The sequence below is a fragment of the Rutidosis leptorrhynchoides genome, chromosome 10 (assembly GCF_046630445.1).
Source record: "Rutidosis leptorrhynchoides isolate AG116_Rl617_1_P2 chromosome 10, CSIRO_AGI_Rlap_v1, whole genome shotgun sequence".
Classification (NCBI taxonomy): domain Eukaryota; kingdom Viridiplantae; phylum Streptophyta; class Magnoliopsida; order Asterales; family Asteraceae; genus Rutidosis; species Rutidosis leptorrhynchoides.
The window spans coordinates 57,817,417-57,834,472 of record NC_092342.1 but is presented as its reverse complement, the minus strand read 5'-3'; the positions used below and the strand labels follow the sequence as shown (position 1 = coordinate 57,834,472).

The 17,056-nt window shown below is 32.4% G+C and overlaps 1 protein-coding gene across 1 annotated transcript; it reads right to left on the bottom strand.

The window, feature by feature from the left end:
• Positions 1-13,298: 13,298 nt before the first annotated feature.
• LOC139870305 (cyclin-D4-2-like) lies at positions 13,299-14,962 on the bottom strand. The gene is made up of 6 exons (XM_071858136.1): positions 14,609-14,962; positions 14,365-14,451; positions 14,181-14,279; positions 13,816-14,026; positions 13,599-13,714; positions 13,299-13,490 (listed from the first exon to the last, which is right to left on the bottom strand). The coding sequence occupies exons 1-6, from the start codon at positions 14,960-14,962 to the stop codon at positions 13,299-13,301; spliced, it is 1,059 nt and encodes a 352-aa protein (XP_071714237.1).
• Positions 14,963-17,056: the final 2,094 nt, after the last annotated feature.

Genomic DNA, 17,056 nt, shown 5'->3' with positions numbered 1-17,056 from the left:
AAGCTAGTCAAGGTTGTAACAAAGATCATTAAGTTCCAACTAGATTCAAACTAGTTCAATTAAGATGTAACAACGTTCTAAAGAGCTAGATACTTCCATCAAAGAAAAGACAAATGGTTAAAATCATGGATTATGAAGTTTGAATGGTTTCTAATTGTCATGGAGCAAAATTCAGCTTTTACCTCTTTTGAAATCAATGACAAAAGTCTCAAGAGAATATGCTTTCCTCATTTGCAAGCAACCAGTAGAGCTAGATACTTCCATCCATGTATTGACAAATTATTGAAGACTTGAGATATGAAGTTTGGAGTATTGTGGTTTGTCACAAGATTAGATGTTGACACATGCATATAAGTCTTACAAGAAAAATTTTGGAAGGTTGCTATTTGTCAAGTATCACATGCATATTTACCTCTTTTAGATAAGAAAGTTTATGACAATGGTAAACCAAGGAAAAGATGACATCCTTATTTTTAGAATGTTTCCAATACCATTGAAAGTAACATTGAATCTTTGGTTAGATGATTCAAACGGCTAAGTATGCCCATCACCTTGCATTTCTATTGACTATTTAAACAAGGCTTGAAGACATATGAAGATCACCTCTTTCCAACACACTTCCAAATCAATATGAGATGATCTCCTAAGCTTCAACAACACATCTTTATAGAGATCATGATTAATAGAGAAAGAAAGATTCTACTTAATTAGTAGAATTATGTGTAAACTCCAAAGCTTAATTTCTATCATTTTTTAGTTTGTAAACTAAATTCTTTGATAGTATTCAAAGAAGTAGTATAGTTCTCTTTGGAGAATTTGTAATAGTGGGTGACATACTAGCTTTAGGTTAGTTCTTGTGGTAAGAACATCATTATACTTAGTGATCCCTCTTCCTTAAATGGGAATTAGGAAGTTGGTTAAATTTCTAGTGAGAAATTTGGTGCTTGTCCAAGGTGAAGACAAGTGAGATCTAGGTAGTCTTTGGGTGATCGAAGATGGTGATGATGTAGCTTATTGAAGACCTTTTAGTGTAACCGGATCTCCACCGTATTTGGAGAAAGCTAGTGAAGACAACTCTCGATTAGTGAATCGAGGAGTGGATTAAGGTGGATTAGTTAACATCCACCCGAACCACTATAAATCTCTTTGTTTGAGTACTTTACTTTATTTCATATATAGTCTAACAAACACAAGTGTACCATTTTTTCAAAACTAGTATTTCGAATTTGAAACAAAACAACGTAATTGTTGAACATAACTTGCACGGTCGAATACACGGTCGACCGTAGAGTCGATCGCGGTATCATTTAAACCGAAAAAGTTTTAACAAATCACTAAGGAACTATTCAACCCCCCCCCCCTTCTAGTTCCTTACAGACTGGTTTGGCTTGATATTAGGGGGATACCGGTTACAGGCTGGCAAGAAGACACGTTCGTTTCTATTGGGAGACTTTGAGGGTGATGTTTTGGATACCAATAATTATTCCCTTTTGAACAAATACCGAAACTTACTAATCGAGAGTGTACTTGCATTGTTCATACTAATGAATTACATCCTGTTGATGAGATGGTTAATACTAAGATTGGAGGACTTAATTTTCCGGCATTTGTCAAAGAAAATCCGGTTAGTCCAGTTCTGATCGATACCGGTGATGGATCAACAAATGATGATAATGTTTTTCCAACAGTCTCGGAAAAAGAAGATAATGATTTTGTTGAAGATACATATGATAACTCATAGGATGACGATGATATTATGGACGATTATGATACAAAAGATGAAGAAGTACTGTTTGATAAAACATAAAACTTATGGGTTTAGATTTGAGTGCTAAATTGGGAAAGAGGTGATTGATCGATTGTTTTAACTCCAATAATTATGCAAACTCCGTTCAAAATCTGGATTCCAATGGCGTAAAACCGGAACAATATAATATTTCACGGTAAATCGTGGAATTCCTCGGTTGCTCTAAATGAAATTCAAGCTAAATCATTCGAGTGGATGTCGCAAAGATCGAGAGGAAGAAAATTCAATTGGTTGAATTTGTTAAGTAATCCGAGTATCTACTTTACAATTTAGCTTTGGTTGGGGTTGCTATTTTCGCAACTCTTTGTATGTAAATTCATGTTTATGGTCATGACTATCCTTGTATTTTAACTCGTTGATCAATATAATATCATTCTTGCGATAAAGGTTAAAGTGATGATTACTAAATTTCTAATAAGTATATCAGCGGAGCAAATGTCGGTGGGAACAGTGTTTAGCAATTTTGTCATTTTTTTTCTTCTTCCATCCAGTAATTAGGCCCAACAAAGTGGTATTTATGCATATTCTGGAGTTTCATTACAAAATACTTGTTTATTTTAATAGTTATGTATTTTGATAATGATATATTAGATGAACATTACTAATTTGAGAGGTTGTAACTTTAAGCTAATCATAATCCTCCAAAACTAAAGATATGTGGTATAGCGGTTGGTGGTCTGCCTTCTTTATGAGAGGTCAGGAGTTTGACCTCCGTTGACTACATATTAACTCACAATTTCATCCCTGTCATGAAGTACCATTCATTGCATCTTTCCCACATCGCGTTGGGGGTAAAAGGGGTGGGGGGTTTTACCGTAAATGTCACGTATGAGATTTGTGCGGGTTTCCTCATGGGCACGTAGTTGGGGGTGGGTATAGCAACTGCGAAAGATGATCGAAGTCCCCCTAGATGATTCCCAACTGTTGTCCAACAAAAAACTAAAGATAAATAATCAATAAAGCTATACAAAAATAATGAATTTGTTATAATTCAGTAGGCTTATAACTACCTTTAATGGTTATAAGAACAAAGAGAAAAAGAGAGAAGAAATATTGATATTGATATTTCAAGAGAAATGGTACACCTTAAATGGCTACCATACATGTCTATTTATAGTATAAAATATTACTATGCAAGAAATATAATAATAATAAAATTAACATCCAATCTAGATATTTTATAACACTCCCCCTTGGATGACAATTTTATTAGAGAATAACTAGTACTGCCTCGTTAAAAAACTTACTAAAGAAAATCCATTGGGATAAAACTTTAGCTAAGGGAAAAAGAGTGCAGCATAGAGTTGACTCCCCCTCAAGTAGGCAACGCCTGAGTTATTACATCTTCTGAACATGCCTCATGCCAATATTATGAACGTGTGTTCTGAAAATAGCAGTTGGCAGTGCTTTGGTATAAAGATCAGCAGAGTTGTTGATTAAAACGTATCTCATTTTAATCTGGTTGTCTTTTACGAGATCTTGAGTATATGAGAAGAATCTGAGGTTTTCATCTGAAACTGTATCATCTAAATCTTTTATGTATAAGTTTAGCCCCTGTAATTTGTCTACAGTCTCCTTCATGGTTTGCTCAAACCCTTGTTTCAATTCCTATTCCCTTGTAGTCTTTTCTGAGCCTTACCAACATACCATTCTTTTCCATCAAACTTATGACCGTTAAGACCGTCTATGGCTTTGGCGCCTCGTCAGTATTTATATTTTGTTCAGTCACTTTTGATACTCTTCTTTCATTTGTATTATGCAAGCTGCATTATCTTCATATATAGTTGTTGAACTTTTATTGCGTTCTAGTCCACAAGAATCAGTAATGAGTTGTGTCATTGATCTCAACCAAAAACATTTTCGAGTAGTTTCATATAATGCAATCACTTCGTCATGATTTGATGATATTGCAACAAGTGTTTGTTTTAAGAACGCCATGATTTTGTGGTACCTCCATTTAGGAATACATATCGAGTTTGAGATTTATCTTTATGAGGATTTGATGAATGACCTGCATATACATAATCAACCAAATCTTGTTTTGGAACGTTAGAATAAAATAATTTTAAATCAGCAGTTTCTCAAGGGTATCAAAATATGTGTTTGTCTCATTCCAATGTCTTTTTGTAAGGGCTGAGTTGAACCTTGTCAACAAAATAACTGCAAAAGAAATGTCAGATCTTGTACAATTTGTAAGATACATAACAGTCCCAATTGTACTAATATATGGAACTTCTGATCCGTTAGTATCTTCATGATTTTCTCGGGGATGAAATGGATCAGTGTCAATATTGAGTGATCTAACAACCAATTGGTTTTATCTTTAAAAAAAAATGTTTTAAAATCTTTTCAGTATAAGTTGTTTGATGTACAAGTAGACCATTAGGCATATGCTCAATTTGCAATCCAAGGTAATACTTGGTTTTTTCAAGATTTTTTATTTCAAAATAATTCTTTAGAAGTTGAATAATTTCATAGATTTCTTTATTTGTACCTATGATATTAAGATCATCAACATAAACAGCTATGATCACATATCCGGACATTGTTTTTATAAAACATACGTGCAAAATAAGTTTATATGTATACCCTTTTTTTTTATCAAGTAGTCATTTAATCGGTTATACCACATACGTCCCGTTTGTATAAACCCATTTAGAAATCTTTGTGATTTAATGGAATATATTCCCTTGGGTTTTACATTAGATGCTTATGATACCTTAACCCTTTAGGTATATTCATATATATCACTATTAAATGATCCATACAGATAAGTAGTAACAACATTCATGAGATGCATTTAAATAACTACCAGGTTGATTAAGTATCTAATAAGTAATTGTATCCATTACAGGAGAATAAGTTTCCTCATAATCAATTCCCGGTCTTTGAGAAAAACCTTGAGCTACAAGTCTAGCTTTATACCTTGTAACTTCATTTTTCTCATTTCTTTTTCGCACAAAAACCCATCTATATCCCACAGGTTTCACATCTTTAGGTGTGAGAATGATAGATCCGAAAACTTTTCTTTTATTTAGTGATTCAAATTCAGCTCGTATTGCTCCTTTCCAATGATCCCAATCATGTCTATTTTGACATTCCATGACAGATTTTGGTTCTGGATCATCATCATCATTCATGATGTCATATGCAACATTATATGAAAATATCTCATCAAGATTTTTCATTTCATTTCGGTTCCATAATATTTTTGAATGTGCGTAATTGATTGAAAATTCCGTATTGACATCATCAATCTCCTCTGCAGAAGGAGTATTGATTTGTAGTTCTTCTTGAACACTTTCTTTTACCTCATTATCAGCTGATTTTCTTTTCCGAGGATTTTTATCTTTGGAACCAATTGGTCTCCCACGTTTCTGGCGTGGCAAAGACTCAAGAATAACATTATTGCCAGTTTTTGGAATTTCAATTCGAGCTGGAGCATTTGCTGCTGGTATATATGATTTAGTCACTCTTTTTGTATCTGTAAATGCATCAGGCAATTTATTTGCAAGTTCTTGCATATGCATTATTTTTTGAACTTCGATCTCGCATTCTTTTGTGCGAGGATCAAGATACATTAATTGAGATTCACACCATGAAACATCATTTTCTTTATTTTTTATTTCTCCCCCTAATCTAGGGAATAATGTTTCATTAAAGTGACAATCAGCAAAACGTGCTGTAAAAACATCACCCGTCATGGGTTCAATATATCTTATTATTGAAGATGTTTCATATCCAACATATATTTCCATCCTTCTTTGAGGACCCATTTTAGTGCGTTGTGGTGGTGCGATAGGGACATAAACCGCACAACCAAATGTTCTAAGGTGGAAAATATTTGGCTGATGACCAAAAGCAAGTTGCAAAGGAGAATATGTATGACTTGCGCTTGGTCTAATGCGAATCAATGATGCAGCATGCAAAATTGCATGGCCCCATACAGATACTGGGAGTTTTGTTCGCATTATCAATGGTCTAGCTATTAGCTGCAATCGTTTAATTAATGATTCAGCTAAACCATTTTGTGTATGCACATGGGCAACGGGATGTTCAACAATAATCCCAATAGACATGCAAAAGTTATTAAATGCTTGAGACGTAAACTCACCGGCATTATCTAGTCTCACCCTTTTAATAGTATAATCAGGGAAATGTGCTCTCAATTTAATAATTTGAGCAAGAAATTTTGCAAATGCCATATTTCGACTTGATAATAGACAAACATGAGACCATCTACTAGATGCGTCTATTAGAACCATAAAATATCTAAATGGTCCACATGGTGGATGAATTGGTCCACATATATCACCTTGAATTCTTTCAAGAAACATTGGTGATTCTTTTTCAACCTTAAGAGGTGATGGTCTTATTATCAACTTTCCAAGTGAGCATGATGTACATGGGATAAGTGCATCATGAGGGATCCTTTGATCCGCCAATGGATGTACATGTGTATTTTGTATTATTCTTTTCATCATTGTTGATCCTGGGTGACCTAATCTCTCATGCCACAAACTGATCATTACAGGATCACATAATTTTTCTTTAACTACCACATTTACTTCAGGTACATTTATATGTGTATAATGTAAACCAGAATGAAGTCTTGGTAGTTTTTCAATTACACGATTCTTATCAGTGATACTTAAATATTTTTCATTTTCTGTTGTCACTGACTGATAATCATATCCATTTTGGTATATGTCAGAGAAACTTAACAAATTTCTCTTTGACATGGGAGAAAATAAGGCATTATTTATCAGAAAATTCGTACCATTTGGTAACATGAATTTTGCCTTTCCCATTCCTTTTATTAAGTCCACAGGACCTGATATAGTATGTATAGTTCCTTCCGTTGCTTTCAAATCTGTGAAATATTTTTTAGATTTGAGAATGGTGTGAGTGGCACCACTGTCTGCAATACAAATATCTCCACCATTTGACTGATTTTTTACTCCAGCAGTATACATCATAAACTTCAAAAAAAATATGAGAAACAAATAATGAGTATATAATTCATCAATATATTACATTCAAAACATGTTACAAACGATAGCACATAATAAGGAAATATGTAGTAAACTAGATATGGTGTAGATTGAAAATCTACAACCATTTATTTAACGAGAACATATAATAGGATATCTATATATATATATATATATATATATATATATATATATATATATATATATATATATATATATATATTAGAAATTTATTCATTAAAGTAGTCACAAGTTGGCTCAGTGATTTTTGTATCAAGGTCATCCACAAGATTTGCTTCTTTTCCTTTTCCCTTTAGGGATTCTTGATACCGATTAACAGAATGCTGATTTGTTCGGCAGTTTTTAGACCAGTGGACAATTTTACCACATCGGTAACAAGAATCTTCAACATTCTTTGAAGAGCCTTCTTCAACATTGTGATTTGTGGGATTGTATGGTGTTTGGATTTTATAATTTTGTGGATTATTATTTCTTTGTCCACGACCACGACCACTACGACCACCACGACCACGACCACCACCACGACCATTACCATAAGGGTGATTTCGAACATAGTTATGATTTTTATTATTGTTATGGTAATTTCCATGATGATGGTTTTGGCCAATATGGCTACGACCTCTTCCACACCCTCGTCCATGTGCATTTCTTCTTTTATTATTATTATTATTATTGTTAATAGCATTAGCTTCAGGAAATGCTAGTGCACCGGTAGGACGAGATTCTTGATTTTTCATCAGTAATTCTTTATTAACTTCTGCAACTAAGAGATAAGTTTGAAGTTTGGAAAAAGTTTTATAATTCTGCAATCTTAAATTTTCTTGCACAGTTATATTTGCAGAATGCATTGTGGAGAAAGTTTTCTCCATCATATCAGCATCACTTATTTCTTGACCACAGAATTGAAGCTTTGAACGGATCTTGAACATGGCCGAGCTGTATTCACTTACCTTTTTGAAATCTTGGAACCTTAGATTTCTCCATTCTTCCCTCGCAGCTGGAAGTAATATTTCCTTTTGATTATCGAATCTACTCTTGATACTTTCCCATAAAACATGTGGATCTTTGATAGTGAGAAACATATGTTTTAAGGTGGTATCAATATGTTTGCGAATAAAAGCAATTGATTTTAATTTATTTTGATCGGAACAAGTATTATTTTCTTTTAAAGTTTCTAGAATACCCAATGATCCAAGATTTATTTCTACGTCCATAACCCATGATGTGTAGTTTGTTCTCGATACGTCTAAGGCATCAAACTCAAGCTTTGATAAGTTTGACATTTTCTATTTTCAGAAAGATGAACAACATAAATCATAATCATAATCATAATCATAATCATAATATTTTTTTCCGTAGATAAATAACAACATGCAATTAGAATTAGTTTAGATTCATAAGTAGTAAACAAAGGAATAATGGTATGATTACAAATAATAAAATCATAAGGGAATATAGGTTCATATTATATTATATTATTAATGATATTATTATAATATATATTAAGTTATAATATATATTATTATAATATATTTTTCTTATTTTAACCTTTAAGATTTACTTTTAATAAAAATACAAACTACTTTTCTTATTTTAACTTTTAAGATTTACTTTTAATAAAAATACAAACTACTTTTTTTATTTTAACTTTTAAGATTTACTTTTAATAAAAATACAAACTATTTTTTCTATTTTAACTTTTAAGATTTACTTTTAATAAAAATACAAACTACTTTTTTTATTTTAACTTTTAAGATTTACTTTTTAATAAAAATACAAACTACTTTTTCTATTTTAACTTTTAAGATTATAAATTTAAGAATAAATATTAGTATGCATGAAATAAATAATGATTAATTGCATAAGTAATCATAAATGTTAGATAACATATAAAGACCCCATCGTATTCGTATTGATCGGAATTAATCTCGACCCATGGTACCGTGTTGTCAAATGACGTGTTGCGTACAATCATGAGGTCTTATTAACATAAATATAAATGTTAGTGAAGTTAATAAGAGTTAGATTACAGAAAATATAATTCAGGTGGTATAACCGACCATATATAACTTAAATAACATAAATATAAATGTTAGTGAAGTTAATAAGAGTTAGATTACAGAAAATATAATTCAGGTGGTATAACCGACCATATATAACTTAAATAACATAAATATAAATGTTAGTGAACATAACTGTAAATGTTAGTATACATAAATAAATGTTAGATAACATAAATGTAAATGTTAGTATACATAAATAAATGTTAGATAACATAAATGTAAATTAGGCGACAGTGTCGACCATATATCATTTAGGTGGTATAACCGACCATATATTAGTTAGGTGGCAGAGCCAACCATATTTAGTATAAATGTTGAGATAATCGTGCTGATAACGTGTTATAATTCAGTAGGCTTATAACTACCTTTAATGGTTATAAGAACAAAGAGAAAAAGAGAGAAGAAATATTGATATTGATATTTCAAAAGAAATGGTACACCTTAAATGGCTACCATACATGTCTATTTATAGTATAAAATATTACTATGCAAGAAATATAATAATAATAAAATTAACATCCAATCTAGATATTTTATAACAGAATTTACATTTATTTATAATTATAATTATAATTATTATATTTATAATTATAATAACTTTGAGTTAAATAGATTCATTCAAGTTTCGTGAAACAATAAAAACAGGCGAAGAGAACTGTACTTTCTCTCACAGCTCATTTCTTAGAACATTTCCAATAATTCATAATTTTGTTTCTTGTCTTTTTCAACCTTAATAAACATGGTCCCATAATTTGTCTTAAATGTTATTCATATACATATATACATATAAATAATTCATAAGTTTCAATTGATGTTTTTGTCTTTATTGGATGTGGGTGGATTTAATGTTCTCGGATGTGGGTGGTGTCACTCATATGAGAAGGTCACATATCTCTTAGATTAGTGTTTTTATTTGGCATTCGATTCATGGAGATATTCCGGTCATGTAGTGATAAGGTATAGTGTTTTAGGGAGGGAGCATATGACATATAAGGGTAGTTTTTGGAGTATTTCTAGTGTTTAGAGTATAGTGAATTGATAGACCATCTCCTTATACATTCATCACATTATGTTCGCCTTAATTGATCGGTGGAACGTATCTTAAAATTTCAACAGAATCGGGGAAAAGGCTTCGTAATTAGGAGCTTAATTGGGCCAATTATATATTGGACAATGTGGAGTAATTGATATAAGGTAATGGTTATCGGGACGTTCACATGTTGGGTCGGTTTCAAGAATGGTTTTAAGTTTAAGGGATTCAATGGCTTGTGGAAATAAAGTGGATCATTTTAAGGTTAAGGTGTTTCGATGGCTAGTGAACGCGAAAATGTGTGAGTCTCTTCAAGTATACGTATAAAATATTCAACCAAATTTGCTACTGTGACAAGTTGTGAAGAGTTGTTTTGTTTCTTTATTGTATATGCATGTATGATGGGTCATGTGCATCATTTGCTTGTAATAGATGTAGGTTAGCATGTGGGTTAGTTTGTTATAAGCCCAATGTTTAAACCGAGATCGATCTTGTATTTGTTAATTTTTCACATTTTCGTGAAAAATATATATTTTAATCTAATTCCTTGTTTTTTGCCAAAAAAAAATATATATATATATAAATAAATGAAAAAAATATACAAGTACTGATAACGATGATGATATATCCTATAAAACAGCAAAATCAAAAGTATATATCAAAAAAGAAAGAAAAAACATCAAAGTACGTATTTGTGAATAATAAATATACTACTATCAATTCTTAAAATATTATAAAAAAATGCGTGTTACAAATAATGTAAAAAAGTGCATGTTACAAATAATATTAAAAGTGTATGTTATAAATAAGACTCGTCGATTTTTAGAATAAGACACATTTAACTCAAGCTAAATCTTCTGATCTATTACATTCTTATATTTGCTGTGAAACGGGTTGCAAATTGATAATTTCTGATTGATTATTGAATAGCGAAACGTTTTTCAAATTAAGTATTTCGACCCTTTCCTGCCTCGGGTTGCATGAAATCTTAATTGGGATAAGACAAGAACGCAATTTGATACTAGGCAAGAAGAGATCAAATTATAGTATTAGTGAGAATGTTATGTTTTCTGTGTATGTTATTATGAAAAGCAGAAATCCTAAAACCGAATTGATAATCTGTTGAAAACAGTTAAAACAAAGGGACATCACCCTTCATTTAGGCGGCAATAACTGTTAAATAAGAGTCATAACATTTTGCGGAAAACCGGTTGAAAGCAATTTTCGGTATAGAACAATGGTGGATTTTAGGTATAGAACAGTAGTGGCTTTTCGGTATAGAACAGTACGTAGTGGCTTTTTGGTATAGAATAGTAGTGGTTTTTCGGTATAGAACAATCATAACATTTGGTGCTGCCCCTTGGACCCCGCAAGGGGGCGCGGCTCCCTTGACTCCCTCCATATTGCGAAAGTGTTTAGTCAACCCTTACAAACGTGCACTCCGCACTCTCCGAAACCAATACTAAGTATAAGTAGATAAGTCTTGCTTTTCAAGTAAATCTTAATTACCTAAAATGATTGTTAGATGACAATAAAATCACCAATAATATTTTCATAAAGAGATTAGCGAACGCCGCCGCCTAGTTCATAACCATGAATACAAAACCAACCTAAGTACTTACACCTTGAGTTAAAGAAAAATATATGACAAAAAAGTATGCAATATGAAAAAAGACCATACTACCCAGATGAACAAGTCTACCCGGATGAACACTTTGAAACAACAAGCAAAGGGAAAGTAAACGACGCACTGTCCGTCCGCTTTTAGTGTGTAGGTAATTCGATGTTATCGACATTAAACTTATTACTTTACTATTTGTTAATTTACAAATTTAGTGTTACATATCATTGTGTCTTTGTTTACTCGTTCCTTTGTTTCCTCGGTCATTTGACTTGCTTGGGTTTTCTTTCCTTCCATTTTCCGTTCTTCGTTCTCTGTTCGGTCGGAGTCAGTGTGGTTGCTAACCTAGGAGGCTAGGACGCTGCACCTGGTGGTCTCTTTCTCAGACTGCCTTGTTTGTTTCGGCTTTAGTTTATATGGTTTTTTGGGGTTGTCTCTCAGTAGTATTACGACTGACCCACGACGGTTTTTTAGCTAAGTGATTGTTCTTGGTAGTTTACAGTTGTTTCCCTATCATTAGGTGGGTTCCTTAAAGTTTGATGGTTAATGGGGAGTGTTACCTTAGATTAAAGGTAGCTGGTCATGAGTATAGTGTGCTTTGGTTTCCCGACGGGGTGGCTCTTGCGTTTTAATGGCGGCGTTGGGTGGTTAGGAGGTTGTGTGGTGCAAGTGATTGTGGATTCTTTTTTACGGGTTGTACTTCTTTTGTACGGTTATGTGGAGTGGTGTAGTTGGTCTTTTTGGTGGGGTTTGATTCGGGAGGAAGACTTCTATGTTTGTTGGATAATTCGTTGTTTTGCGATTGTTGCAACACATCTTTTCTTTTGGCTTTTTGATTTGATTCGGATTCTTCGGACGTCCACTTTTTATCACCTGCAGTCTTTTCTGTGGTGTTACTTAACTTGCTTCTAATCTCGGCCCGTTATACATGAAGTGTCAGGGGATTTGGGTTGTGTTGTTAGTACACTTGTGTATGTTTCAATGTTACAATATTTTGTTTTATGTTGATCATGTATATCGATCTTTCACGCAGGGTTCTATTAGAGGGGATTAGAAATTCAAGGTGCGTATATTATCAAACACAAAACTGTATACACTTGTAAAAGCAAAATTGAATGTATATATATTTAAAATTTGATGTTTCAGACAGGCTTTCTAAATCTATGGAAATTTAATTCTACCATTTTCATGGCGTCTCCTTTTTATTTTTATTATTTATTTTTTATTTTTATTTTTATTTTTATCTTTATTTTTATTTTTTATTTTTAATTTTATTTTACTATTTAAAAAAAAAATTCCTACTTTTTGACCGGAGGTCCACTCGGAAGCAATCTCTTTATTCGTCGAATGAGGAGAGAGATGACTTTCTCTACTTTATGTGGGAGAAATGACTGGTCCTCTATTTCTCGGATAGGAGAAGGATTGTCTACATCCACACTCTCTCATACATCACTCATGTGTTATTGAGTTTCGTCGTTGTTGTTGTTGTTGAATGTATGTATATTATATTTCCATATTATATCATTTTCTTTTACCTCCGTAAAAGACGTTCTCATAAACAAAAAGACCTCACAACTCTTTTTCTTCCATGTGACTTTTTTTTTTTTCCTTCCATGTGACTACCCTTGTAATTTATTATCCCCACTTTTTTTTTTTTTATCCTTTTTGAATTCTTCAAGACATTTGCAACATCCAACCTTACCAAGCAAACTATTCTGCCAAAAATTAATAAATGAATAAACTAATTTATTTTCATCCATTGCTATTTCTTCTCACAAATTATATTGTTCAGCCTCCTTCTTTTAGAACAAGTAGGTGAATCATCAGTTTTATAGCTCAAAATTGCAGCCTCAAGCACACCTATTGGACTTCCAGGCAATGAGGTCATTGTACTACTCACAAAGCTCATTGTACAACCCTTGTTAACAACTTCCATACATTTAAGAACCATCTCCTGCAAAAACCCGCATCATAAATTACATCAGTAAAATTTCTCAAGTTTTTTTTTTTTTTTTTTTTTGAAATCTACCAAATGTACAGCTAACATGCACAATGTTACTACCTTATTTAAATATGGAAATATTGCAGAAATTTGAGTCTTTTCATCACCAATTCCAACAACAGAAATTGCCACTGCTGCTGCTATCTCAGATGGTTGAAATTCCAAAAAGTCAATCCCTGCATTATCATATTACCATTTTATGCTTCTTGTCATCAAGAAACTCAATCTTGGATCTTGATAGTAAATGGTTTTACACAAAGTTTTAAACTTTTTATACCTTTTATTAAACTTAAAACTAGTTGGGTTGACTTCAATATCAAAGATCTTGAATTGGTTTGACTTTGACAATCATCAATAACCTTCCTAATAAATGCATCAATGTATGAAAATGGAGTAATTGATTGCATTCTCCAATTCAATGTGCTCAATACAATCAATTCCATTCTTTGAATTGTTTTTGCTTCAAACACAAATCTTGATCCACCAGCCTGCAAATATTTTATCAAATTTTTTTATTTGACCCATTTAAAAAAGTCAAAACTTTTCACCTTTAAAATGTTAATCATTACATTGATATAATCAATCAAGCATTTATTGCAAAATAAAAGGAATAAAAAAATTATTTACTAGAATTAAAGTCACCTGCAAATCCAAAATTGTGGGTATCAAAGTTTCTTCCATTTTTGATGCAAGTGATAAACATGTAACAGCAAGCAACTGCATCATCCAAGCTTTGTCCTTCTATTTATTTAACCAAATAAATATAAATAAATTAAGTTGCATTATTAAGAAATTTTAATAAATTTAAGCACCATTAACAACTTACTGGTAATTCATAGACAGCAAGAAATCTGTCCAAATAGTTTACAGATAGATATGCACATAGTGGTCCAAAATTGAATTTAGTGTGTACCTAAAAGTAAAAAGATAAAAAGTCAAAATAAATTACACAAAAGTAGAACATCAATATTCATAAATTCCAAGGTTTATTAACAAATAATGGTGATCAAAGCATAAATCAATGTCCTAAAATCTGTTACAAATCTTGACATATAGATAGTCAAACAAACCTTTGAAATCCAATCAACTGCTTCTTGTCTTGCAAGCAAAATAAAGTTTTGATTCTTCAATTTATTCAAATAATCAACAAAACCCACAAATTGTTCAGATTCTTTTACAGTCAGTAAAGTCAAATACTCATCATTTTGCAAAGGCAACTCAAAAACAGAGTACTCTGTTTCAAGATTCACACTCAAGTTTTGATTTTTACTCTGATTCATGTTCCAATTAAACCCATTATAATATTCAACATCACCACCATTATCATCATTATCATTATCATCATTATAATCATTATAAGATAAGCTATCACTATCTTCTGCACACAGTAAACTTGACACGGCAAAATCAAGACTGGGTGCCATTTTAACAAATCCTAGACAAAAAAACTAAAAAATAAGTACTAGGAGTCTGGGATTTTGAAAATATCAAAGAATGTGTTGGAGGTTTTATTGAGATTTCGTGTAGGGTAAAATAATCGATAGCCGGATAAATCACTGAATCGTGGTATCACTTTCCGAAAGTAATTATTCGACCCTTATTGCCTGGGTTACACGAATATCACTTTGGGATAAGACAGAGATTAGTTCTTGTTATTGGCAGTAAACAAGAACTCTTTTGCATAAGAGTATTAAGGTGTTTTTCGTATATCTTATTCTCATAAATGATAGTCTCTATTTATAGGCACCCAAAAACAAGTATTATTCCACGATGGAGATGTTTCACTAACTAATTTCGTTTTCAAATCTAAAACAAATCCTTTACATAAAGTTGTTTGTTTTATTTCAAACATCCAAATCAAGGAAATCGTTTTCAAATCTAAAACAAATCATTTACATAAAGTTGTTTGTTTTATTTCAAACATCCAAATCAAGGAAATCGTTTTCAAATCTAAAACAAATCCTTTATATAAAGTTGTTTGTTTTATTTCAAACATCCAAATCAAGGAAATCGTTTTCAAATCTAAAACAAATCCTTTATATAAAGTTGTTTGTTTTATTTCCAACAACCAAATCAAGGAAATCTAGATTAAATCCTTTTCATAAAGTTGTTTGTTTTATTTCCACCTAGTGCAAGAATAATACTTCCGTAATCACTCAAATTTGTGATAATGGAAAACCATTTTCGGGTCCGGGCAATCTATCACTTAATGGGTGTACACTCCGTACCTCCTAACCCATTTACAAGTATAGATTAAATCCCTCAATTACACTAAATTTCTAACAATCCTCCCCAATTTAGTGCAATTCGTTTCATGAGAATTAAACAAATTAAAACAAAAACTCATGCATAAATGAAAATATCTTGAAGATTGAATTTTCACCTTAGTACATTACACATTCCAAATATTCGAGAATCAGGGTGTTCTAAGAATTGAACCCTTCAACCCATTTTGAATAACTGAAAATAACATACACATAAGTTTTCAAATACTCTAAAGCTATCCTGACACTTTACAAGCCATGTGTCCATATCCTTTCATGAATGTATCCAAAGCTAAAAGTCCAAGCTTTGTTGAAGCGGCAAAACTTCACATTCACATAGGTAGTTCACTTCAGTCATGCACCTGCTCTTGCACTTTTTCAAATGAACTATTAAGAAGCTAGACTTCAACCTGACCTTCAGCAGGCCCGAGTACATACCTTACCTTGGGATGATATAAAATTTATGTACTCCAAATTTCTAAGTATAAGCCTTCCGCATTGAATTCAACTTCTAATTTTCATCAGAAGGGAATTGGGTATCTTATAATTAGAAATTTATGTGGACTTTAAACCCATCCCCACAGCAGACTTGTCAACCAAGTCTCTTGCCAATCCCTTCGTCAAGTGATCAGCTAAATTCTGTTGTGACCTTACGAACACTATAGAAATCACCCCATTCATGATGAGTTCACGAATCATACTATGTCTGACACCTAAGTGTCTAGACTTTCCATTGTACATCTGGCTATAAGCTTTTGCCAATGTCGCAGCACTATCACAATGGATAGACATGGGTGCTATAGGTTTAGGCCATAATGGTATCTCATGGATCAAGTTTCTAAGCCATTCTGCTTCTTTACCAGCAGCAGCTAAAGCAACAAACTCAGATTCCATCGTTGAGTTGGTAATACATGTCTGCTTTTTAGAAGCCCATGAAATAGCACCTCCCCCAAGCAAGAACACCCAACCACTCGTTGAAGAATGATCTTCAATATTGGTTATCCAACTCGCATCAGAATATCCTTCTATTACAGAAGGAAATCCACTGTAAGATAAACTATATGCCATAGTTTTCTTTAAATACTTCAGTACCCGCCTAATTGCTTGCCAGTGATGAGTACTAGGATTACTAGTATATCTACTCAGTTTTCCCACAGCAAAAGCAATATCTGGCCTTGTACATGTCATGGCGTACATCAAACAGCCAATCACCTGAGAATACTCAAGTTGTGATACAGCTTTACCTTGGTTAGG